Raw genomic sequence first — 26763 nt, 5'->3', positions numbered from 1 at the left:
CCTCTTGAATTTGTCTAAAAAAAAAAAAACCTCTTGAATTAAATTCAATAAAAAAATAAAAAATTATTTTGAACTAAAATCCAGTTTCCTTTAGATCTGTAGAACTGTGTTTCTCCAGAAAGTTTCGATTTAAAAACTAATTGAATGGTCAGAAAACTTTTCTGAATCAAAAACTGTAGAATAAATTAAAAATATCGTCAAAAATAAAGATAATTAATTAAAAATTGATACAAAAGATTAATCTTTTATTAAAATTAATTTAAAAAATACAGACGAAAACGATGAAGAAAACCTAAAATCAACGACCTGATCTCCACAAAACAAAATCTGAACGGTTTAAAAAATTATTTTTTAATTAAAAATAGCAAAAAAATCAATTTTTCGATTAAAATAATAAAAAAAATACAGAAAAAATACGGAGGAAGACGAAGAAGATAGCGTAAAAATGGCAGCCAAAAAAAACCCAAAAAAATCAAAGAAACCGACTCAAACACAATCAATCCAACGATCCAATTTAACCCAAACCAAAAATCCAACGGTTCAAATCGCCCGAATCTCCTCAATCCATCGAAAGCCCACTATAAATACCTATAAATCCCCCACATCTTGATTCACAATTCACAATTCATAATTCATTCACAAGAATTCTCTCAAATTCGAAGAAATTGTTGTGTGAAGATGGGAAGAGGAGGAGGGAAGAAGAACCAGGAGAAGAGAAGGCGTGATGAAGAAGAGGATGAAGAAGAAGAGATGATGGATGAGAGGCGTAAAAAATTGAGTAAGTTTGTTGATGAATTTGCTGTTGAAGCTTCTGATGATGAAGATGAGGAAGATTACGGCGATGGGAATGAAGATGGTATGTTTGCTTCCTCTCTCTGTTTTTTTTTAGGGTTTCTGTTTTGTGCGGGGTGGAATTTGGGAAGGGTTGGATGGTTATTATTTAAAGAAGGTTTTTTGTGGAATTTAATATTTTATTCTTTTTTTAGAGTTTGTGTGTGGGTGGGCCGTGGGGGGTTACGTGTTAAAGTTGTTAAGTTGGGGACGGAATTTACGGTTCGAAATGCGGACTTGACGGTTACCCGCTTAAGTTAAGTTATTTTAAATGACTAAAGTACCCTCGTTGCCTTTATTTTTATTTTAAAAAAATTCGGTGTTTAAATTGGGGTGAGACGGTCTCACTTTATAACATGATCATGTTAAAAAAAAAACTTATTTATCATCAATAATAAAGGAATAATATTTTTTTACAGAAATAAACCGTCTAACATAATTTGTTTGTTTATAAAAAACATCCGGTAAAAAGGAGATTTGCCTAGTGAGCATTTTTTTTCACGATAAAACCTTTTTAAAGCGATTTTATGTAACTTTTTATGCTAATTACACTACGTATTAATTTATTAAAATAATTTTATAAGTATAATAGGTGGATTTTAAGATAACCTTGTAACAAAACTCGATTTTCCTTTTACCTTTTATAGTTTATCAGTGCTAATTATTTGTTGACTTTTTTTTTTTAAAGTGAAATTATTTCTTATCAATTTAAATACCCTTTAAAAATAAATGATTAAGACGAATTAAGTATTTATTTATGGGTATTTATTTACACAAAATTATTATAAAATCACTTATTAATTTAGCAACTAGTTTTTGGACGGAGGGAGTACAAAATGTGGCTTTGCTAATAATCTGCTACATAATTGATTTTAAGGACATTGTACAAATTGAGTTCATTTCGAAGCTATAAACTGACGGAAATTATGCTGTTTTAAAAAAAAAAAAAAAAAAAATCTGCTACATAATTGATCTTTAGGACATTGAAAATTCTTCGTTACTTGCAACACTTGAGCTATTTGGACTATGATTACGGATGGGTTGTGTCAATTATAAGATGATTACTTAGTTATAAAAATTGTTTATGAAGTTAAAGATCAAAACTCTATTACAACTACTTTCGATTTCGATTAGGTTAACAAATTTGAGCTAAGATATGGCTAATGAGTACTGACTAATATTTCCTTCATTTTATTTGATTCTATACATTTGCTTTATACACGTATATCAATTCTCGTTTTCTTTCGTTCATATCTTTAGCTACGTATTAATAATTATAAAAAATTGAAATGCACAATGTACTCGATAAGACAATTTAAACAAGATCTCAAATGACTATCTTTTGTACTATATATTATAAGTTGTATCAAAGATTCTCCCAATTTATGAATAGTGCTCAAATAGCAAACGTATAGAATTGAATAAAATGGAGGAAGTATTAATTTTCGTATGATATAATGAATTTGTAGGCTTCTTTGTTGACGATGGAGAGGAAGAGGAAGAGGAAGGGGAAATCCCAGAGGATTATGAAGAAAGGGAGGTTCGTCACAGACCACCTCGTCCACCTGTGGTACGTAGGACATACGAGGATGATGAAGAGGTTGATGTCGAAACCATGGAGAAAATGGTGAATGAACGATACTCTAGAGCTGCAGCAGAATGTGAGGCGGATTTTGACGACGAAACAACTGCAGTTGAGCAGCAGTCCCTTTTACCATCAGTTTATGATCCTAAGCTCTGGATGGTTAAATGCTTGGTAATTTCCTAATTAATCAACGCCTCTTTGTTTACAAAATTGCGATGTTAGTGTCGAAGTAACATATATGTGTTGAATTTGTGTGACAGCCTGGACATGAAAAGGAAGTTGCAGCATCACTTATGCAGAAATCAGTGGACAAGGGTTCTGAAATGCGTATTCTATCAGCTATCGCTCTTGATCATTTGCAGAATTATATTTATGTCGAAGCTTACAAAGAAGCCGATGTAAAGGAGGCTTGTAAGGGGATGCGTCATATCTTCTCCAAAAATATATCAATGGTGCCGTTGAAAGAGATGAGCAATGTCCTCTTAGTAGAGACTAAAAGAGTCGTCAATGTTTCGATTGGTGACTGGGTTAGACTGAAGCGATCAAACTACAAAGGCAGCCTTGCTAAGGTCTGCATAATTCAAATACAGTAATTTTCTTCATGAATATAATAATTGGTTCTTCTTCGCCGTACTCTTACCAGTGGTGTTTGCTTGTTTCTAGGTTGTTGACATTGATCATGTAGCACTCAAAGTGACTGTGAAAGTTGCTCCTAAGATGAGCGCAATATCTTTGGACGATAAGCTGGTATGATTTATCATATCAGTCCTTTTTCCTTCTGTAATGAATGTAAGAAGTCCGAGAATTGAAGGTATTGTGCTTTATTTGTTCAGGAAGGTATAAATAGCTTTTACAAGACAGTGGCCTTGAGTTCAGTTACCACAGGTGATCTAAAACCGAGTATGGAAGAAATTGAAAACTTTCGAGAAATTGGAGAACGTGATGAAGAGCTGGCAACTCTGTTCAACAGGAAATACCAAGAGTGCTTTGAAAGGGGGGATACTGTTATGACATTGAAAGGCGAACTGAAGAATGTGGCATGTAAAGTTGAGTATGTAGAGGGCGATTTCGTTCATATCAAACCTAATGTCAAGATCCCTCTGGTGAGATTTTTACTTAGTTCCACTGTACTCCTGAAATAATATACTTTCCTGTCTAATACTTTCATTTTGGTGGCAGAAAACCATTACAGTGCGTAAAACCGAGCTAGTTAAGCATTTTGAAGCTGGGTGTCAAGTGAAGATAGTAAATGGTATTCATGAAGGCACAACTGGTATGGTAATTAAAGTCAATGGAAACAAGCTTATTATTCTTTCTGATGCAACAAAGGACCAGGCAAGCCTTACAATCACTTGACACGGTTTTACTGAGCACAGTTATATAGCGGGTGTATGCTCTAACACTGGTTTACTATGTTTGCAGATTACAGTGCTTTCAAGCCAAGCTGTAAAATCTGTAGAAGTATCAGAGAGTAGCTCCGTCGGTGTTGCTTCTGGAAATCAGGAGAAACCTGTAAGTTCAAATCACATATGCACTGGGGTAATACTGTTGTCGTTATCAATTTCACCTTTCTGACTCGTTTACATAATTACGTGTAGCCCAACTCCGTAAACACTAGACATATACCTCACCTTGCACCTGCCAGCAGGCCACCTTCTGGACCTCAAACTTTTTCAACAGGTACAGTCCCTTTGTCCCAAGAATATCGCTTACCTTTCGATTTTGGTTCATCCTAAAAAATTCGAGTTTAATGTGCCCGACATTGTTGATCAACAGGGCGATTTTCAAAAAGACAGGATTCGATGATAGGCAAACTTGTCAAAATAACCCAAGGCCCGTACAGAGGATATCGTGGATGTGTTAAAGGTGTTAACGGACATAATATAAGGGTTGAGTTACAAGCTCAAATGAAAGTAATTACAGGCAAGTTTGCTATATCAAATATCACCATTACTCGCGAATTTATACAAAACCCTCAAAAGCTTAAAATAAAATGTCCAGTTCTAAAAAACCGATTTCATGTTTGCAGTTGACCGCAGCCATATCTCGGATAATTTGCCTGTGTCAAACACCAACTGGTAAGCAAAATACTAAATACTTTTAACTATTTCATCTTCATTTTATGCAATTTCTTCTTCAAATAATGATTTCTGATGTATTCTATTCAACATTACAGGAATATGCAGCAGGACAGGCAAGGAAGCGAGACACCTTTGTATCCTCGAACACCAATGCATTCTATGGGAGGCGAAACACCATGGCGAACTCCTCGCCAATGTATGCTAATTAATCCCTATTGATGCTTATTATAATATTATGAATACATTTAAATTACGTTTTCTCATTTCCCTTGAAACTTTTGCAGCTACACCAGTTCACCACAGTTCTATTGCGCCTGCTTTCGGACACTGGAATCCATTTTCATTCGCAAGCCCGGCTCGTCTCACACCTACTCCATAGCCTCAGCAACAAGATATCAACTTATTTATATTTCCTTTTAAGTAGTACTGTAGTTGATAACATTTCCACAGACTTAGTTCGGACTTCTTAAAATTCAATTCGGAATTTCAATTTCGAAATGATATTTGGAGAACTTGTAAATTAAGGAATAAATAATGATTATGGAATATATTTCTAATTAATGTTTTGAGTTCATTAAACTAAGTACTGAACTACTGATACTAACCAATGCGAAACCATCAACATAAACAACTAACAATTTTATCTAACTTGTATAGTACTAGAAACTAAGTCACTAACCATAGAGACAGACTAAAATCCACTCTAATTTTTCGTCTTCCGGGAGGATTTGGAGCATCTCAAAATAATTGACGGGTCCATCCATAAGTTTTTTAGTCGCCTTCAAGATTTCACGCCGACCAATACCTTTGATGTTTTTCACAACTTCATAAACTTCTTTGGGCGAGGGTTTCAGAACCTCCTTAGTCTTACTTTGAAGATAATCGTTAAAGCATCCTGCAAAGTTGATGATGGCATCAGCCAAATGGTCTCGTTTTTGTTTCTTAGACCCTGAAGACGATATTGCCTTAGTTGAACTACCTCCGTCACTTTGCAATTCTTCATCCATAGCTTCGGCAACCTCATCATGCATCTCTACTCCATTAACCACGGCTAGATTGTCCACAACTTGATCATCCACCAATTGATTGTTGACCGCTTGATCATCCACAGATTGATCTGGGCCGCAAAAAGTGCATATGTCGTCCCAGTGCTCTATTGGCTTATTTCGGTAACCAGCTGCATTTGGGTGATCCTGACAATCAAACAATTGGAGACGAAAATCGCATCATGGATCGATAAACCAAAAATATACAACAAACAGGGTTAAACTTTGTTTACGAAGGAGATTAAAAAAAGAAAAAATAAATTTCTACCACAATAAATTTTGTCCATTGTGCCAAATCATCTGTGGTAACGACGATCATCTTCATGTCCTCATCCCATTTAAAATTCGTGAAAGCACGAATATAACTTATAACAGCATAATGCTTCTTCCAAGATTTGATTCGGTTCCTCACATGTTCCACAGTGATAGAGATGCCCAATTGGGTCCTTATCTCATCTGCTACGGCTTGGTAAGCTCGTGGTTTCCGTTCACCATCAGCCTTGTTCCCTTCTTTCATTTGATTATGCAATATGTCAATCATAATCTTATCCATTTGCATGGTCCAAGAAATGTAGCTCCTCTTTTTAGTCTGCATAGGCGCTGCAGTACCTTTCCCTCTGTTATTCATTAGTAGTTTACGGACTTTACTGCTACTGTAAACTCCTTTCCTTTCTCAAAATCCACCTGCAGTCTAGAGAAATGTAAGCCACTATGCTACTGCCTTGGTAGAGTAAGTACAGTAATCATGCTAGCAGAAACGTAATGAAACTGCAAAGCACGAACAGCTAAACATTAACAGTAGCAACATATAATCTGACCCAAAGTATAATTGCCTAAGCCTACTCCGGTAATTCACAGTAGAAGTCGACGAGCAAAGACCCAGCCGACTTACAGTACAGACCTTGGTTCATATAATCTTTCTAATGCAGTAATGCATCAGTAGTTCCATCATATTTCAGACAGACTTTGGTAAAAGCTATCATTCTCCACAAATATTCAGATTGTTGTGAAATTGTTTTTACCCAATAGTATTTACAGTTGATGCAAGGTTCTCAACATCTATGAGTAAACTAACTCAACATAAAAGACGAAATCCAAGAAAGGTACACAGCAAGGGTCCCTCAAGTTTACTAGCATTATAACAAGTCTAGATTCCGGTTAGACGGGAGGTAAGATGACCATCAAAAGCCAGTCATGCCATGGAAAGAATTTGGAAACTTTGCAAACTTAATACTCCCTCGGTCACGGTCATTTGTTGAGCATTTCCATTTTTAGGTATCTCAGTCAATGGTTGTCCTTTCTATTTTAGGAATGCATTTGATGAACAATTTGGTCATTCACAGTCAATTTGGCCACTTGTCATTTAGTAATTGACCCTTTCCTCTTTACTTGATCTTTATGCCAAAACCAAAGAAGAACAAATGACCGGGACAGAGGGAGTATTTCTCAAGAATTTTTTTTTTTTTCCATTTCCTTCACTTAGGTGAACTGTCAATATTCTTATTTTACCCTCAATCAACCAAAGGCAAATTCTAAAGATTCGATTTTTCTGATCAGGCGTAAAATGAAGCACAAGGTCGGTATAAATGTATAATACACCAATACAAAGGGCGAGGGGATTCGAACTTGTAACCCATAATACACTAAACCTATATTGCAACGACTGGACTAAGACGTTTTCGATATAAATCTATTTCTCAAGCAAACAATTGAAATATTTTCTCCTACTAAAATGTGATTAATATTTCTTTATTTCTTGATCATAGCAAAAATTAGGTAAAATGAAAGAGTGAACAAATAACAAAAAAAAGAAAAACGACCAACACATACCTTAAAATTGACAGAAAAAGAAAGCTAATGCAAAAGAACAGAACAAAAAAACCTGCATGAAAAGTGGGTGAAATTAATAAATAATACGGAGTAATTGCAGATTAAAATCAAAGTTGTAATTTCAATTCAATTGATGATACTCACTAAAGTGTAAGGAAAAGAATTGAAAAGAAAAAACCCTAAAAATTAGGTGGAGGCAAGTTGAAGTTTAAGTTAGTTATGAAACCATAGAATTTCCATGGCATGCAAAATCAATGAGACTGGAAATTGAAGAGAGAGAAGAGAGCATAAGGAGCGTGATTGATATTCTGGGCTGGAATTGTGAAATTTCATTGGAGCTGTTTTGGAAATTGGAAATTGGGAATTGGGAATTTGCAGTCGAGTTGGAATTGGAGTTGGAATTGGGTCAAGGGCCCAAGGCCTCTTCTTTTGGACCGAAACTCTATTCACATAAATTGAGTTGAATTTACACAAATTCACATGGTATACTTAAGATTTGCCATTTCGTATGTGATACCCGGTCCCTCTGAATGGTTTATTATTGATCATTGCTTGTTTTCAAATGTAATTCTCGTAAAGATGATCGAGTAACAAACCTCATGAGGTGCCACGTGAATTGACTTGAACTAAGTCGAACTAATCGGAGTCTTGGAGATAGTAATAAATGGGGTGTTTAAAGCCGGTTTTCACTGTATAATGGTTTTATTTTATACTTTTATTAATGCATCATTTCTTGTTTAAGATTGTCTTTTACTTAAGAGGCGCTCTTACACCCGATTAAAATAGATGTGAAAATAAAGAAAATTGTGAAAGGTTTTAAGTTAAGACGATTTTAAGAAAGATCTATTGTCATTGGTGCTGGTGTATAGCTCTTAATATCTTTGACTTGTGAATTTATGCTTAACTAGTATAGGCCCCGTGCACTGTATGCACGATTTTTATAGAATTTTACCTTTTAACATACTATATTTATAGAGTGCCAATTGACAATTTATAGTGTCAATTGACAATTCGTTATTTTTTAACGTTTTTAGCATATCTTTTAGCTATAACTTATCTTACCGAGAACGAAATTTTTATCATAAAAAAACTTAGAACAAATTTTAAATATGGAACTATATTGAAATAGGAAAGAAAATAAGAGATTATATCAAAATAGGGGAATATTTTAGGCGGGAAAACTTTGAGTTTTTCCTATTCATTTAGTATATAGGGGATGTTTAGTAAGGATATATTAGGTGAAGGTCGATCTTGCTATAGACAAATGAGGGGTTTAAGCAAGATATACTAGTTTTGATGGACGGTCTCGCCTGAGCTATTTTAGTTTAACTATAAAATTTTATTTTGTGTATAATAGAATTTCGTTGATTTTCATAGTTCGTACATTTACCATTTATAATTCATTTTTGTATACTATTTCTTGAAATTTTGATCAAGATATATTAATCCAATTATAAGACACACTCACTACTTATATTGCTATTGTTTTGCTTTTACACAAATTGCTCTTATTGTTACTATTATTACTTCCACCACTCCCGGTGTTATAACTTATTAATCTCACCACCCGTTCCTACGACTATTACTTTAATTACTCATTATGACTTTTTTAATATTATGATTAAGATATATTCCCTCTATCCCGGTCATTTGTTATCCTTTTTTATTTTGGGTGTCTCAGTCAATTGTTGTCCTTTCTATTTTGAGAATGAAATTGATGAGCAATTTGATCATTCACACTCAATTTGTTCCACTTGTCATTTAGTAATTTACCCTTATCTTTCCTTGGTCTTTTTGCCAAAATCAAAGGACAACAATTGACCAGGACAGAGGGAGTATCAACCAAATTATGAGACACATCAACTAACCCTACCGTTACTAATACACTGTTACTTTGACAATTCTCCTTACTATTATTGTTAGTTTCACTACTCCCGCAGCTATCGTTAAAATTTAGTAGATCATATTGACATCCAAAATAATCCATCAATTTTAATAAAGGGAAGTCATGTGTTTTTTTTCCAAATTGTTCCAACTTTCCAATTTATGACTAAATAAATTATTAAATTTTAATTGTTTTCCCCCCTCCAAATTCCTCTATTCTACCGTGGATAGGAATATAGGATTACTAACCCAAACCAAAGCTCTTATTCTTATACGAGTATATATATACCATGATTACCATCCTTATATACACTGATTTACATACATAAAGCCAATTATAATCTTGTTAAAAGCAAAAATACGTAAAACGTAAGTTGAAGTGAAAGAGACGATGAATTCCTCACTCTCAACTCTAAGGAAGAAAGGAGAGAGCTGGTGGAAGAAGACAATTACAACTACGCGACGTGTACGAAAACAGCCGGGAATTGGAATCGATCTAGGGACTACTTACTCATGTGTCGGGGTCTGGCAACATGGTCGTGTTGAGATCATTACCAATGAATTGGGTAACCGTACCACACCGTCTTGGGTTGCTTTTACCCAAACTCACCGTCTTATTGGGGAAGCTGCTAAGAACCAGGCTGCCATGAACCCTACGAGCACTATATTTGGTGTGTTCTCTACTGATTTCTTTTTACATACTCCATCTGTCACGCGGTCATTTGTTGTCCTTTTCCATATTGGGGTGTCTTAGTGAATTGTTGCCTTTTCTATTTTAAGAATGAATTTGATGAGCAATTTGATCATTCACACTCAATTTGTTCCACTTGTCATTTTGTAATTGGCCCATTCCTCTTTTATTGGTCTTTTTGCCAAAGCCAAAGGACAACAAATGACCGGAACGGAGGGAGTACATACGTTTTAAGCGTAATTTACGTAACGAGTCTAGAATACTCATGGCCTGGATAATTTTGATTTTCGATGACAGATGCAAAGCGACTTATTGGCAGAAAATTCAATGACCCAACAGTTCAGAATGACATGAAGCTCTGGCCGTTTAAAGTCGTTGACACTAATGATAACAACCCTGTATTCGCTGTAACTTACAAGGATGAAGAGAAGCATTTTTCCCCCGAAGAAATATCGTCAATGATTCTAGTCAAGATGAAAGAGATCGCCGAAACATATCTGGGAAAAGAAGTTAAGGATGCTGTTGTAACTGTCCCTGCTTACTTCAATGATGCACAACGTCAGGCGACTAAAGATGCCGGAGTCATTGCTGGGCTCAAGGTTTTACGCATCATTAATGAGCCAACGGCAGCTGCCATTGCCTATGGTCTCGATAAGAAGCTTACCAAATACAATAATAGATCGACAAAGAATATATTGGTGTTTGATCTTGGTGGTGGAACCTTTGATGTCTCTATTGTGTCCGTCCGAAAGGATGTATTCGAGGTTAAAGCCGTGAGTGGCGATACCCACCTTGGTGGAGGTGATTTTGACACGAGACTAGTGGGCCATCTCGTGGCCGAGTTTGAGAGAAAACATAATAAGAAGTTGCACGACAATCCTAAGGCCTTAGGGAGGTTGAGAGCTGCGTGCGAAAGGGCTAAGAGGAACCTTTCTTCGCAAACTGAGGCTTCGATTGAAATCGATTGTCTCATCGATGGGATAGACTTCTGTTCAACAATAACGCGTGCACGGTTTGAGAACTTGAATATTGATTTGTTCGAGAAATGTTTAGAACCCGTTGAAGATTGTCTAAAGGCCGCTAAAATGAGGAAAACCGATGTACACGATATTGTGCTTGTGGGCGGGTCAACTCGAATCCCTAAAGTACAAGAATTGTTGCAAGAATACTTTAATGGAAAAGAGCTATGTAGAAGTATCAACGCAGACGAGGCGGTTGCCTATGGAGCCGCCTCTCATGCTGCAATCATAGCGGGTGTTGGCGATCAGAAGGATACCGTGCTTGTCGATGTAACTCCTTTATCACTTGGTATTGGGCTTCATGATAAATCCTTGAAAGTTTTTATTCCTCGGAATACCACCATTCCCGCTAAGATGTTTGGTGGTCTGAAAACATCGTATGATAACCAAGTTACAGTGCCTTTCAAAGTCTATGAGGGTGAGAGATTCATAGCGAAAGACAACAATTTCTTGGGCATGTTTAAGCTGAACAACATACCACCACGACCTAAGGGCGAGGCTAAGTTCCATGTCTGCTTTGAGATCGACGCTGATGGTATTCTGACCGTGTCAGCTACTCTACATGGCTCCAATAATAAGAATCAGATTACTATTACGGAGCATAGTGGAAGGCTAACAAAGGACGAGATCGATAGAATGGTGGAGGAAAGTGCTATGTATAAAACTCATGACGAGGAGTATAAAAGGGTAGTTAAGGCCAAGAATACCTTAGAGAGTTACATCGAGGAGGTTATGAAGATGATGAGACGGTGTCACGATATGATTAAAGAGAAGGACATGAGATTGATGACCGAGGCTACTCAGCGGACCATGGGATGGTTGGATTGGAATCATATTTGTGACGATGCATCTATTTTCGACCAAAAGAAGGATGAGCTCGAGAGTGTTTGCGGTGGGTTTTTGAGAAAGATGCATGCTAGCGTGGATAAGAAAGGGCGTAAGAGTAAGGTCTCAGAGTTAAACGATGTTGATTGAGATTCGATTTTGCGGTTACAACATGACCTAGAATAGAAAGGTCTCGGAGTAAAACGAAATCGATATCATTGTACTGTATTTCAATTGATATCATAGTTTCGAATTCTGAAACAGCTTTCCAGCAATGTAATCTTTCTAATGCAGCCATAATTCAATCATAGTTCATGCACTATGATTGAACTATGTTTCGATAAAGCAATTAGCCCTCCTTGAGTTTTCGGTTTATTGTTAGCTCACAAAGACTACTAGGCTAGCCGAATCCTAATTAATGTTTGTAAATAAATAATACCCATCTCTCCCGGTCAATTGTTGTCCTTTGATTTTGGCACAAAAACCAAGGAAAGAGGAGGGTGTAGATTATAAGATGACAAATGGACCAAATTAAATGTGAATGATCAAATTGCTCATCAAATGCAATTCTAAAATACAAAGGACATCAATCGACTGAGACACCCAAAATGGAATAGGACAACAAATGCCCGGGATGGAGGAAGTAGTACAAAAGAGATGAGCACAATTACTGAGCCTAAGACCTGGTAAACGGGTCAATCGGGTCGGGTTCGGGTCGAGTCAGTTCAGGTCTCTCGTAGATTTCGGGTTAATTCGGGTCAGGTCGTTGGGTCATTTTGGGTTTCGGGTCTATTTCGAGTTGGTTGATCGAGTCTTTTTCGGGTCAAGTGGGTCGGGTTATTTTGGGTCAGGTCAATGAATACGAGAGAAAATAGTCATAGTCTTTTCGGTTCAATTAGGGTTATGTTTTATCGGGTTGATGGTTTCGTATTGGGTCATATAAGGATTGAGTGGTTTCGAATCGGGTCATTTTCGGCTCGGGCCGGGCCGGGTCAGTTACGGGACAAAAAAGCTCGGGACATTTTCGGGCTGGGTCGGGTCAATTCAGGTTTCCGATCACATTCGGGTGATGTAGTTTGGGCCAATTTCAGGTGTAGGGTCAGCCTTTTCGAGTCGGGTTGCTTTTAGCAGGCGTGCTGAGCTTAGACCTTTTTTGATATAAATCTAAGTAGTAATTTTTTTTTGAAGGTAAGTAGTAATTTTTTTTAGAGTATTTGATTCGGTTAGATTTATTACAAATAAAATGCCATTAACTTATCAAATTTAAATTAATTTCAAATATCGATATATTTTTAGATTATGGAGTATTACATGAAAGATACGGAGTAGAGAATCTACACTAATTTCGAATAGGGCGCTACCGGGTGACGCCTAAATTGGGTGTCACCTTCTCACAACCATTCAGTGTCCATTCTTTATTGAAGGGGTCCCCACACACCCCATGTGAGAAGGTGGTGGCGTCCAAATTGAGTGTCACCCGGTGGCGCCCTTTCATTTTCCATTTCGAAATAATTTCCTCTATTAGTTTATTCCAGATCAAATTCTACGGAGTAATGGATAAAGGCTCTATTTTTTTTTGAGGGAAAGATAAAGGCTCTATTTGGTAAAACAACGAATTAATTTCAGCTTAAACAAATTACAAATGATATATTTTATCAGAAGGTTTATTTGACTAACATATTATAATTAGCAGAATTAATTTGAGTGTGATAATTGACAATTACGATTAATATATTATTAGCTTTCTTTGTAAAATGGAGCAAAATTTCCTATTTTACAATATGCTAATGCTAGGGTAAGCATCATATCATAAAACAGCATATTGACCCCAAATATGCTGAAGCACTAAAATTAGCATACTGATTGGTCAAACATGCCAAAACCCATGAATATGCTAAAAACCGGCCAATATGCTATTTAACAACCAACCTGCTAAACGTCGTCGACATTTTACTAATTATCGTCGACATTTTTTAATGACTTTCCTAATCTACCCTTCACTCTAAACTTTCCATATTTTAATACTCCCTCCTATTCTCCATTTTGTTCCCCTTTGTTATGGGCACAAGATTTTAGGAAGAGAATAAAGTATGAATTGTGTGAGTTGGGTGGGGTTTAGTGATAGGAGAGATGAATGAATCAATACATATATATAAAGCAGAAACTTTTCGAGCGATATTAGAGAGTCCAATTTTTGTAGAAATCCTAATAAGAGTAGATTTAGAAACAAATCTAATAAATAAATCAATATACATAATTTATAAGATAAAGATCAATATTATGGATGAATTTATTTGTTACTCGACTTCTAATTGTTTAGATTAGAGAAAGACATACAAAACTTTATATGCGCTAACTATATATAGCATTATTATAGGTGTAGCAACACTACGTTCAAGTTGATTGTTTTATTGCCTGCCCCTCCCTACCTTTAGTATTTCACAAATTGTTATTAGAGTTTACTATTTTTACTATTTCTATTTGGTTCTATTAATATCTCTTACCAATTTTTTACGTGTGATTATTCTACAGATACTATTCTATAGGTACAACGCGTGTGTACGGGGGCGTATGGGCTATGGCTATCTACGTTCAAAGAGTATTCAAAGAGTATGAATCAATTGACTAAACATGTAACATAATTGTTACACAAAATCTCATTGAAGACGGGCGATATCCGTCACAAGCTTGTGACGGATACCGTTTCCTCTCACAAAATACCCATTGAGAGGTGAGTGGGAAGCACATGGGAGGTGCCCCAATTGTTAACGCATGCAAATATCTAATAAAGCTCATATTTTTTAACATAAAAGCTCGGATACTTTATCACAAAACTTAAATTTTACACCGTACAACATATACAATTGGTTGTATAGCCCATGAATTGTGAATTCTACTCATTTTAGTAATTGGTTTGGCATATTGGAATGGAATTATCTCATACCCACCTCATTCCATGGATTCAAACTTCATTCCTTTATCTTTATTTTTCTAATGAACTAAATATGTTTTGATAAAATGTATGAAATTTGAATCACATATTTCTCATTCCAATCGAATCCATTCATAAGTAGGGAATCAAACGACCCCTAAAATCATTAGCGTTATTAAAATCGTTAACTCATATTAACATCCATTAGTTTATGTTTATATTGTTATCGAAATTTTGTTTTTCTTTATATTTGAAGGTTAAAGAATTGACACATAGTCATGAATGAAATTATATTAACCCATTTTTTTTGGTACGCATATTAACCCAAATATTAATGTACTGAGTTCTTAATGTGAATGGGTATGTTGGCGATGTGTTGACGATTTTTTCCCCCCAATTTAGTGTTTAACACGATTATGCAGGTAAAGGTCAATGGTTTTTTTGAGAGTTTATGAAACCTTTTATTTAAGAGGAGTTTGAATTAAGTATTTTCTTTTTTGTTGGAGTATAAATCCACTTGTGAGTCCCACATCGGTGAAAAAGAAAGAGATTGTCTATCTTATAAGGCCTAGGGGTGTTTCTCCCATTGCCAATTGGTTTTGGGAGATAAGAGCATTCTTGGGCTTGTGAGTTAGACATCTCTCCTCCACCGCGGGTAAGGCCAGGCCCATCTCGTGTTTATTATTTTTCTATTTAATTGTGTACATTTTTCACTAACGTCATATGGTGTTGTACTATTTTTATACCTCCCCAGTCATATGGAGTTTGATAAATATATAGAGAAATAGTATAAATTATATACAATCCAATCCAATATTATATCACCAAAGTTTGGCCATATTTGGTAAACAGCAGAAACAGATTTATGATAGCGGATAACATTAGCAGAATACGGTTGGCAGATTTCAGTTGCGGGTGTAACTATCAAACAAATCAACATAATTAGAAAAGGGTGTTTGGTAATTAGCAGATTTTAAGATAATTAAAGTGGTTTAGGCAATGTGTTACTTTCTGTTTTGCGATAATTATTGGGATAATGATGACTTCTTTGGATACAAAAATCTCTTTCGTGCTAGCGGAGACAACATCCATTGAGGTCATGCTATGCCACGACGATAAATAAGAGTCAGGGACAGTCACTTAATCATGTTGAAGTTATCTGCCGCAACCAATCTTAGTCATGGCTACTACCTTTACGTATGTAACAACATTAAGAACAACATCTACGAGTGATTAGTGTTCTATATTGATGATAAACAACAAGTATACTAGGGCCACACGAAAAATATAGGTTACAATTTTTTTTTTCACACATCTACCAAATTAGGTGTCATATTTTATATTTTGCATGAAGCTAATAGGAAACAACCAGTCTTAGTTGTAGATAGTAAAAAACAACTTATATTGAGATACAAGTTATTTTGCGTACCACCATTTAGTTTTACATCGTCATATGCTTAGAGACTAAAATATAATGGTAGATGTTGTAGGGTAATCTAATTTGTGAATCTCATAAAGCAAAGGTCCGCCTGAGCTACCATGTGTTCATATTTGGGGAATTAAATCACATTTTTGGCAATAGCATTCTATATTAACTAAAAAATGATGGTGCATGCAATAATAAAAATATGTAACTACATAATACAACCGTGCCTTTGGATGTTGTACAACTGATGTAATTAATATTAAAGGGAGTAACTTTTATGTTAAAGGGACGGACATACATCAACAATTAATTAAATCAACCTCAAGATTTTGCGTGTTCCTATTTTCAACATAGTTGGGCTTTTTCTTTTTTAATATAGATGACTTCTACTATCATACCATGACAATGTATTGATTCAACATGCACATTGTTAAAAATGATCCTAATGGGAGCCCCGTGCATCGCACGGGCTTTCAAACTAGTAAATAGGAATTAAACAAGAAATTGTGAGTTGGGTGGGGTTTGGTGATAGAAGAGAGGAAGAAATAAATAAGAATTAAATAAGGAATTGTGAGTTGAGTGGGGTTTGGTGATAGGAGAGAGGAATGAATAAAATAAGAGCTCGTTTGGTTGTCCCTTGTAAATCATGGGAGTTGGAAAATCCCATGAATTGCAAAATAAAGACTTGTTTGGTTGCCCATTTTTTGGCAAAGTGTTGGAATTCAATATTCCAAGGAGTTTCCAACTCCCACATAATGGAGGAGTTGGATTACCTAGGCCCCCCTAGGTAATTGCAAACTCCCATGGAGTTGAATTCCTATATAGGTAACCAAACGGATTTGTTAAAATCCTAGGAATTTCATGCGGGAACTTAATTCCCATGAATTCTATTTTCCTATGAAGTTGTATTCCAATGGGCAACCAAACGATGCCTAAGAGTAAAAGTTTTCCAAAAAAGGAAAGGGGAAGAAAACTTGAATAATCCGTTTAAGGAAATAGGGAAGAAAATGGTGAATAGGAGGGAGTATCTTTTTTCAAGTACGACATTTCCGTCACCACCGCTTCAATTCCACCACCAAATTCAAGGAATCGACGACAAGTAATCTAAACTAGTTTAATTTTTTAAAAAATTGTAATTAGTTAGTAGTTTTAGGTGGTTTAAAATAGAATCGTTATTGTTAGAATGAATTAGCGATTATCGATTACCGCGCCAAAAATTAATCTCAGTCAGAAAATGATTTTTTTACGGACGAAAAACATTTTCGTCCAGACGAAAAATATTTTCGTCCGGAATTTTTTCTTTTTATTATTTTAATTTTTTTTTTCTTTTTTCGGACGAAAAACATTTTTGTCCAACCGAAATTTTTTTTCGTCCAGACTTAGGTCTCTGGACGAAAATATTTTTAAAACCGTTAATAACTTGATCGTTGTTACCGTATGTTTAAAACCATTTTAATCGAAAAGTTCGTAAATTAAATTACGAATTTTTTCGAAAAACCCTTTTTTTTTTGTTTTAGAAAGATTAGAGAGAGACAAGGGGAAGTTAATGGGGAGCAAAATTGGAAAGATGTATTAATTGTCGACGATAATTAGTAAAAGTGTCGACAATATTTAACACGACCGTAACAACAACATCCCAAAACCCATTAAAAAACCCTAGCTATAAGGAAACCTGGAAACTCGAACAACACTTAAAACCAAAAAATATTAGTTACGCAAAAATTAAGTTGATAAAAAAGATGAATTCCTCGCTCTCAACTCTGTTGAGTAAAGGAGAGGAATTGTGGAAGACGACACCTGGAATCGGAATCGATCTAGGGACTACTTACTCATGTGTCGGGGTCTGGCAGCATGGCCGCGTCGAGATCATCGCCAATGAATTGGGTAACCGTACGACACCGTCTTGGGTCGCTTTCACTCAATCTCGCCGCCTTATTGGCGAAGCTGCTAAGAACCAGGCTGCCATGAATTCTGCCAACACTATATTTGGTTTGTTCCTTGCTTTAACTCTTTTGTTTACCTCTTTCACTCAAAATAATTGATCTGTTTGTACAAGGAATATCATTATCAATATTTAATAAACAATCTTACATAGTTACGTTATTTGTTAGTAGTAACGGAACCAGGATTTAAACCTAGACATGGTGTCAATTACCGAGTAGTAACAATAGTCGAAGATTTAAAGTAAAAGTTTCTATTTTTAATCCGTTCATTCCCGTGAATCCTTCTTTCCCCCAAGAAATACTATCTGTTGTTAGTGGAGATTCGGGATTTCGATAAGTACATGATTTTTAATGAATCTAGAATTGTTGGGTTGGTTTGGGTTATAATGCTACCCACCTATTGTAGATGGGTTGAATCTAGAATTGTGTAACGAGATTGCAAATTTGACGATATTTAACTTTGATTCTGATGACAGATGCAAAGAGACTCATAGGCAGGAAATTCGATGAGCCGACAGTTCAGAATGACATGAAGCTCTGGCCTTTTAAAGTCATTGACATTAATGATAATAACCCTGCATTTGTTGTCACCTACAAGGATGAAGAGAAGCAGTTTTCGCCTGAAGAAATATCGTCGATGATTCTAGCAAAGATGAAAGAGACCGCGGAAACATATTTGGGCAAACAAGTCAAGGATGCTGTTGTAACTGTCCCTGCTTACTTCAATGATGCACAACGTCAGGCGACTAAAGATGCCGGAGTCATTGCTGGGCTCAATGTTTTACGCATCATTAATGAGCCAACGGCAGCTGCCATTGCCTATGGTCTCGATAAGAAGCTTACCGAATACAGTGATAGGTCGACAAAGAATATATTGGTGTTTGATCTTGGTGGTGGGACCTTTGATGTCTCTATTGTGTCCATCCGAAAGGATGCTTTTGAGGTGAAAGCGGTGAGTGGCGATACCCACCTTGGCGGAGGTGATTTTGACACGAGACTTGTTGCCAATTTTGTGGCCGAGTTTGAGAGGAAACATAATAAGAAGTTGGGTGATAATCCTAGGGCTTTAGGGAGGTTGAGAGCTGCGTGCGAGAGGGCTAAGAGGAACCTTTCTTCGCAAACTGACGCTTCGATTGAGATCGATTGTCTCATCGATGGGATAGACTTTTGTTCAACAATAACGCGTGCACGGTTTGAGAACTTCAATATTGATTTGTTCGAGAAATGTTTAGAACCCGTGGAAGATTGTCTAAAGGCCGCTAAAATGAGGAAAACCGATGTACATGATATTGTGCTTGTGGGCGGGTCAACTCGAATCCCAAAGATACAACAATTGTTGCAAGATTACTTTGATGGAAAAGAGTTGTGCAGAAGTATCAACGCAGACGAGGCGGTTGCCTATGGAGCCGCTTCTCATGCTGCAATCTTAGCGGGTGTTGGCGATCAAAAGGATACCGTGCTTGTCGACGTTACTCCTTTATCACTTGGTATTGGGGTTTATAATAAATCTTTGAGAGTTGTTATTCCTCGAAATACAACCATTCCAGCTAAGATGTTTTGTGGTATACAAACAGCAATTGATAACCAAGTGACAGTAAATTTTCCTGTCTATGAGGGTGAGAGATTCATAGCCAAAGACAACAACTTCTTGGGCAAGTTTGAGCTGAACAACATACCACCACAACCTAAGCGCGAGGCTAAGTTCGATGTCTGGTTTGAGATCGATGCTGATGGTATTCTGACCGTGTCAGCTACTCTACGGGGCTCCAATAATAAGAACCAGATTACTATTACGGAGCACAGTGGAAGGCTAACAAAGGACGAGATCGATAGAATGGTGGCAGAGAGTGAAATGTATAAAACTCACGACGAGGAGTATAAAAGGGTAGTTAACGCCAAGAATACCTTAGAGAGTTATATCGAGGAAATCAGGAAGATGATGAGACGGTGTAACGATATGATTGACGAGAAGGACATGAGATTGATAACTGAGGTTACTCAGCAGACCGTGGGATGGTTGGACTGGAATCATCTTTGCGATGATGCGACTATATTCGATCAAAAGAAGGATGAGCTCGAGAGGGTTTGCGGCGGTTTTTTGAGAAAGATGCATGCTTGCGTGGAAAACAAAGGGAATAAGAGTAATGTCTTGGAGTTGAACGATGTTGATTGAGATCGGATTTTGAGGTTTACTCTTTTTCTTCCGATCGTTGTATTTCAATTAATTAGTATGAACTATTGAAGTAATTACACGTTTCAGTTCATAGTTTCGAATTAGAAAACAGTTTTCCGGCAAGGTATAAAATGTTTCGAATGCAACCATAGTTCGATCATAGTTCAGACACACTTTGGTTAAAGCAATCAGAGCTCCTCGAATTTTCGGATTGTTGTTTACTCACAAAAGACTAGCTCAATCTTATGTAAATAATACTCCTTCTGTCCCGGTTATTTGTTGTCCTATTTTATTTTGGGTGTCTCACTCAATTATTGTCCTTTCTATTTTAGGAATGTATTTGATAAGTAATTTGATCGTTCACACTCAATTTAATCGACTTGTCATTTAACAATTGACCCCCTCCTTTTTACTTGGTCTTTGTGACAAAACCAAAGGACAATAATTGACACCGGAACGGAGGAAGTGCTTCGTAGAACAAAAGAGAAAAGAGATGAGGATTCGAGCATTACAGGATTAGCTTCTAATACCCGAATCCCAAGTCTCATGAACTAAGACCTTTTCGATATAAACCTATTAAGGAGAAATAAGAGCAACAATACAACAAAAAATGAGAGAAAATGAAAAAATTGAGCCAAGAACAAAAAAATAACTTACATATAATACCCTCAAATTGTGTGTGTTGTCGAGGTTGGGTTTTTGGTACAAATAATATAAAAGTAATGGGATTAACCCACAACTAATATTTTTACCAGTTCATAGACTATACATCTGAGTAAATACCTCTTATTTTTATTTTCTGAGTTTTATTTTAAGTTTTTGAGTTTTGCTTTAATATAAAGTTTTTGGGCACATTTACTAAAACATTACACTAAAAAATATAATATTGATCAAAAACTATATTTATAAATGGTAATATGCTCAGAAAAATTGTGTATATGCTCAAAAATTACAAGGTCTGACGTACTACCTCAGATGCGTAATACTTTTTCTTTATTTTTACCACTAACAATAATACAATCAATTCTCCGACACTTACTATTAGCTAAGATTTAAGCATACACAGATCTTCATTGCTAAGTGATGAAAAATACTCTTTCATTCGTACAAATCTGTTTTGTTCAACAGTCGACCCACTTTGACATATACTGACCAGAATCCATGTTTGTATACTTTAACTCAATTAGTTCTAAGTATGCATAAACACCTTTATCATTTAAAGTATTGTCTATATCAGTTTAGTCTATTGTCCAAATTTTTAGAGAAGCTTAATTCAAGCCTAAAATTTTAATTGGGCACGCACCTAATTAACCCCCTCTTTTTCATAGGCATTGTCGTCCTCGACTCTTTATTACCAAAGCAAAATAAACTGTTATCAAAACGATTAGTAGGCTCCGTATATCTTCGACAACGTTGCCTAAGTAGGAGTTCTATGACGAAGTAGCTTGATAAGTTGCAAATGGGCATTACTAAAGTAATTTTGTTGAGAGAATTTTTTGTTACTTCATTTTCTAATTTCTAAATAATTTTTTCTATTCTTTTTTCGATGGAATTTGATACAGGATCAAATTCTACTAGGTATAAAACAGAAAAAACCCCTTGCTAAAAGCAAACCTGAAAACTCGATCAACAGTTAAAACTAAATTATTTGTTACGTAAAAATTAAGACGGAAACGGTAGGATTTGTGTTCGACATATTACTGATTTGATATAAATATAAAGAATTTTATTTTTTCCAACTATCGTAACAGGACATCATATATGCTACCTCTCACGATGATCATATTGGCTATTAATATTGATATATCGTATGGCCGAACTAACTTTTTGGACATCACTTGAGGCACCTTTTCGGACAAGTACGAGAATCTAAACAAAATAATCGTCAAAAGATATAAAGACCCGAGCAAAAATGAAGTATGCGAAGCTGGGGCAATTCCCCGGTGGACAGGGGTCCGGTCTCTAACCGGGGCGGAAACAAACCGGGGCAATTGAGAAAACAACAGCAGAAAGCAGACTAGCAAAGCATACAATTTCTTAAATAGACCGCAAATTCTCATTTAAGACCGGCATATCCGTCTTAATATTATGACCGGTCAAAGAGAATGGATAAAACAAAACAAAAAAAAATCTAACGTCAACTTGCACAAACCTGTTTTATTCTTAAGAGTGATATTATTAAACCCGTCGATCTTAAGTAGGGTATTATTAAACCCGTTTTATTCTTAAGAGTGATATACTTGTCTTCAGAGGGGTATGACGTCAACTTGCACAAACCTAAGTAACCAAGGTAACTCAAAATCTAACCTCAATCAACATCGTTCAATTCAGATACCTTACTCTTACACCCATCCATATACACATTGTCATGCATCTTCCTCACAAAATCACCGCACACGCTCTCGAGCTCATCCTTCTTTTGATCGAACATAGATGCATCGTCACAAAGATGATTCCAATCCAACCATCCCATAGTCCGCTGAGTAGCTTCGCTCATCAATTTTATGTCCTTCTCGTCAATAATATCGTGACACCGTCTCATCATCTTCCAAATTTCCTCGATATAACTCTCTAAGGTACTCTTGGCCTTAACTACCCTTTTATACTCCTCATCTTGAGTTTTATACATTTCACTCTCTGCCACCATTCTATCGATCTCCTCCTTTGTTAGCCTTCCACTGTGCTCCGTAATAGTAATCTGGTTCTTATTATTGGAGCCGACTAGCGTAGCTGACACGGTCAGAATACCATCAGAATCAATCTCAAAGCAGACATCGAACTCAGCCTTGCCCTTAGGTCGTGGTGGTATGTTGTTCAGCTCAAACTTGCCCAAGAAGTTGTTGTCTTTCGCTATGAATCTCTCACCCTCATAGACAAGAAAATTTACTGTCACTTGGTTATCAAGTACTGTTGCTAGAACAGTAAACATCTTAGCTGGAATGGTTGTATTTCGAGGAATAACAATTCTAAAGGATTTATCATGAAGCTCAACACCAAGTGATAAAGGAGTAACATCGACAAGCACGGTATCCTGTTGATCGCCAAAACCCGCTAAGATTGCAGCATGAGAAGCGGCTCCATAGGCAACCGCCTCGTCTGCGTTGATACTTCTACATAGCTCTTTTCCATTAAAGTAATCTTGCAACAATTCTTGTACGTTTGGGATTCGAGTTGACCCGCCCACAAGCACAATATCATGTACATCGGTTTTCCTCATTTTAGCGGCCTTTAGACAATCTTCCACGGGTTCTAAACATTTCTCGAACAAATCAATATTCAAGTTCTCAAACCGTGCTCGCGTTATTGTTGAACAGAAGTCTATCCCATCGATGAGACAATCGATCTCAATCGAAGCCTCAGTTTGCGAAGAAAGGTTCCTCTTAGCCCTCTCGCACGCAACTCTCAACCGCCCTAAAGCCCTAGGATTGTCACCCAACTTCTTATTATGTTTTCTCTCAAACTCGGCCACAAAATTGGCAACTAGTCTCGTGTCAAAATCACCTCCGCCAAGGTGGGTATCGCCACTCACAGCTTTCACCTCAAAAGCATCCTTTCGGACGGACACAATAGAGACATCAAAGGTCCCACCACCAAGATCAAACACCAATATATTTTTTGTCGCCTTATTATTGTATTTGGTAAGCTTCTTATCGAGACCATAGGCAATGGCTGCTGCCGTTGGCTCATTAATGATGCGTAAAACATTGAGCCCAGCAATGACTCCGGCATCTTTAGTCGCCTGACGTTGTGCATCATTGAAGTAAGCAGGGACAGTTATAACAGCATCCTTAACTTGTTTTCCCAGATATGTTTCGGCAGTCTCTTTCATCTTCACTAGAATCATCGACGATATTTCTACAGGCGAAAAATGCTTCTCTTCATCCTTGTAGGTGACAACAAATGCAGGGTTATTATCATTAGCGCCAATGACTTTAAACGGCCAGAGCTTCATGTCATTCTGAATTGTCGGCTCATCGAATTTCCTGCCTATGAGTCTCTTTGCATCTGTCATCAGAATCAAAGTTAAATATCGTCAAATTTGCAATCTCGTTGTCTCTTCTCACACAATTCTAGATTCAACTCATCTACAATAGGTGGGTAGTATTATAACTCAAACCAACCCTACAATTCTAGATTCATTAAAAATCATGTACTTATCGAAATCCCGAATCTCCACTAACAACAGATAATATTTCATGCTCATATGCACCATTCAGTTCTTAGGGGAAGGAAGGAAGGATTCACGGGAATGAACGGATTAAAAATAGAAACTCTTACTTTAAATCTTCGACTCTTGTTACTACTCGGTAATTGACACCATGTCTAGGTTTAAATCCTGGTTCCGTTACTACTAACAAATAACGTAACTATGTAAGATTGTTTATTAAATATTGATAATGATATTCCTTGTACAAACAGATCAATTATTTTGAGTGAAAGAGGTAAAGCAAGGAACAAACCAAAGATAGTGTTGGCAGAATTCATGGCGGCCTGATTCTTAGCAGCTTCGCCAATTAGGCGGCGAGTTTGAGTGAAAGCGACCCAAGACGGTGTCGTACGGTTACCCAATTCATTGGTGATGATCTCGACACGGCCATGCTGCCAGACCCCGACACATGAGTAAGTAGTCCCTAGATCGATTCCAATTCCAGGCTCCTTTCGTGCTCTACCCGTAGGTGTCTTCTTGAACAGAGTTGAGAGCCAGGAATACATTTTTTTTCAACTTAATTTTTGGTTTAACTATTGTTCGAGTTTTCAGGTTCGCTTATTCCGAGGGTTTTTTAATGGGTTTTACCTCTTAGAATTTGATCTGGAATCAAAGAATTGAGGAAATTATTTTAAAAATTTTGTGATTTAAGAATTAAAGATTAAGGGTCGTTTGGTTGCATATAGGAATTTGTATTGTTAGGAAGTCATAAAACATGTGAATTTGGAATTCATGTGAATTGCAAAAAATTGTTTGGTTGCCATGGAGGAAGTGCAATTCATGTAGGCATTCTAAGTTACCTAGGGGGACCTAGGTAAGCAACTTCCTCCATTGTGGAGGAATTGGAATTCATGGGAACTTCCAATTCATGTGAATTGGGGTAACCAAACAACATACCCATTTTGCAATTCACATGAATTTAAGTTGCTACATTGTTTAGTGGGTAACCAAAAGTTTTATATTTGATCAAGTATTTAATATTGTTTCTAGGAGTAAATTGACATTGTGTACGATGATTATTACACCATTAATATGGTGAATCAATCCTCTTTAATCATCTTAGTAAATATTGGTAACTATGGTGATGTTATAATGGCCTTAAATCATTCTAACGGGCAAAGAGCTTTATAGCTGTTATGTCATTTGACTATATTAAATGGTATGATTATATTCCATATAATGTGTTAAGCTTTTGTTGGGTGAAAAGTAAGAACCGGTTCTTGTTAATCAAAGATCAAGTCCCGGTCATTTGTTGTCCTACCCCATTTTGGGTGTCTCAGTCAATTGTTGTCCTTTACATCCAGACGGAGGGAGTATTATTTATTTACAAACATTAAGTAGGATTCAGCTAGCCTAATAGTCGTTGGCTCCGTTTGGTAAAACTAGCTGAAAAGTTACCTGAAAAGGTAACTGATTTTTATTAAAACTGTTTGGAAGACTAGCTGAAAAGGTAGCTGATATTTGGTCAAATGACGTAAAAGGACATGGCTTATTATTGTTGTCATTTATGTTTTTGTTATTATTGTTGTGTTATGTCGTTGACATTGTTAGTAATTAGAAGAAAATGTAATTTCTTTTTTTACTATAATTGCACAAATCTTCAACATGTTTCAAAATGACGGAAACAATAATTAAAATGTCACGATAACGTAAAAACAAAATATATCAAACAGTATATCATCAAAAAATGTATTTTATGGATACAAAGTAAGTTTTCTATTAAACCATACATAAAAATAGTTAATTAAATTGCACCCTGAATTAAAGTATTGATATTATCACAGACGCTTTTCATTTCCGTAGAAACTATTTAATTCGGTTTATTTGAGATCATATAATATAAAAAATAAAAATATTGGAGTAATATATAAAAAGTTGAAGGGTAAAAAAGGTAAGCAAAATATAATCAGGTACCTTTTTTGCTATAAAATGCTACTTGCCAAACGCGTTCAAGAAAATAAGCTACCTGAATTTTTTGTCAAAAAAGCTACTTCGATAAAAAAAAAAAAAAGTACCTGAAATGCGCTACCAAACAGAGCCTTTGTGAGCTAACAACAAACCGAAAATTCAAGGAGGGCTAATTGCTTTATCGAAACATAGTTCAATCATAGTGCATGAACTATGATTGAATTATGGCTGCATTAGAAAGATTACATTGCTGGAAAGCTGTTTTATAAATGAGATCGATTTCAGCTTAAAGTTGCCCAAGAAGTTATTGTCTTTACTTAAGATGTCGATGTTCTTTTCCGTTTTGTTGTCTGTGCTCCACAACTCTTTACTATATACATAA

General features: G+C 36.2%; 5 protein-coding genes and 1 long non-coding RNA gene across 7 annotated transcripts; 4 read left to right on the top strand and 2 right to left on the bottom strand.

Annotated features, from left to right (window-relative positions):
- Positions 1 to 678: 678 nt before the first annotated feature.
- On the top strand, positions 679 to 3772 carry LOC141594666 (putative transcription elongation factor SPT5 homolog 2). Its single transcript, XM_074414667.1, has 6 exons — positions 679 to 856; positions 2301 to 2587; positions 2677 to 2985; positions 3080 to 3163; positions 3250 to 3519; positions 3596 to 3772. Exons 1-6 carry the CDS (start codon positions 679 to 681, stop codon positions 3770 to 3772), a joined length of 1305 nt encoding a protein of 434 aa, XP_074270768.1.
- A 667-nt stretch (positions 3773 to 4439) lies between these two features.
- On the top strand, positions 4440 to 4954 carry LOC141594112 (uncharacterized). Its single transcript, XR_012522008.1, has 3 exons — positions 4440 to 4494; positions 4593 to 4693; positions 4782 to 4954. It is a non-coding gene; the product is annotated as an uncharacterized LOC141594112 (long non-coding RNA).
- Positions 4955 to 5018: 64 nt separating this feature from the next.
- On the bottom strand, positions 5019 to 7694 carry LOC141596379 (uncharacterized). Of its 2 annotated transcripts, none has more exons than XM_074416510.1 (4): positions 7518 to 7694; positions 7374 to 7425; positions 5812 to 6234; positions 5019 to 5690 (listed from the first exon to the last, which is right to left on the bottom strand). In XM_074416510.1, the coding sequence occupies exons 3-4, from the start codon at positions 6169 to 6171 to the stop codon at positions 5172 to 5174; spliced, it is 879 nt and encodes a 292-aa protein (XP_074272611.1). In that variant the 5' UTR covers positions 6172 to 6234; positions 7374 to 7425; positions 7518 to 7694; the 3' UTR covers positions 5019 to 5171. The 2 variants fall into 2 exon arrangements, with proteins under 2 accessions (XP_074272611.1, XP_074272612.1); XM_074416511.1 differs by having other exon boundaries at positions 5812 to 6227; positions 7518 to 7693.
- Positions 7695 to 10233: 2539 nt separating this feature from the next.
- Positions 10234 to 12005, top strand: LOC141596378 (heat shock cognate 70 kDa protein-like). Its single transcript, XM_074416509.1, has one exon. It carries the CDS (start codon positions 10239 to 10241, stop codon positions 11940 to 11942), a length of 1704 nt encoding a protein of 567 aa, XP_074272610.1. The 5' UTR covers positions 10234 to 10238; the 3' UTR covers positions 11943 to 12005.
- A 5825-nt stretch (positions 12006 to 17830) lies between these two features.
- LOC141596377 (heat shock 70 kDa protein 18-like) lies at positions 17831 to 20450 on the top strand. Its single transcript, XM_074416508.1, has 2 exons — positions 17831 to 18139; positions 18570 to 20450. The coding sequence occupies exons 1-2, from the start codon at positions 17890 to 17892 to the stop codon at positions 20264 to 20266; spliced, it is 1947 nt and encodes a 648-aa protein (XP_074272609.1). The 5' UTR covers positions 17831 to 17889; the 3' UTR covers positions 20267 to 20450.
- Positions 20451 to 22299: 1849 nt separating this feature from the next.
- Positions 22300 to 25006, bottom strand: LOC141594111 (heat shock 70 kDa protein 18-like). The gene is made up of 2 exons (XM_074414304.1): positions 24727 to 25006; positions 22300 to 24271 (listed from the first exon to the last, which is right to left on the bottom strand). The coding sequence occupies exons 1-2, from the start codon at positions 24977 to 24979 to the stop codon at positions 22575 to 22577; spliced, it is 1950 nt and encodes a 649-aa protein (XP_074270405.1). The 5' UTR covers positions 24980 to 25006; the 3' UTR covers positions 22300 to 22574.
- Positions 25007 to 26763: the final 1757 nt, after the last annotated feature.

The sequence above is a fragment of the Silene latifolia genome, chromosome 8 (genome assembly GCF_048544455.1).
Source record: "Silene latifolia isolate original U9 population chromosome 8, ASM4854445v1, whole genome shotgun sequence".
In the NCBI taxonomy this organism is placed as follows: domain Eukaryota; kingdom Viridiplantae; phylum Streptophyta; class Magnoliopsida; order Caryophyllales; family Caryophyllaceae; genus Silene; species Silene latifolia.
The sequence above is the reverse complement of the archived record's forward strand: the minus strand, read 5'-3'. Positions and strand labels throughout refer to the sequence as shown.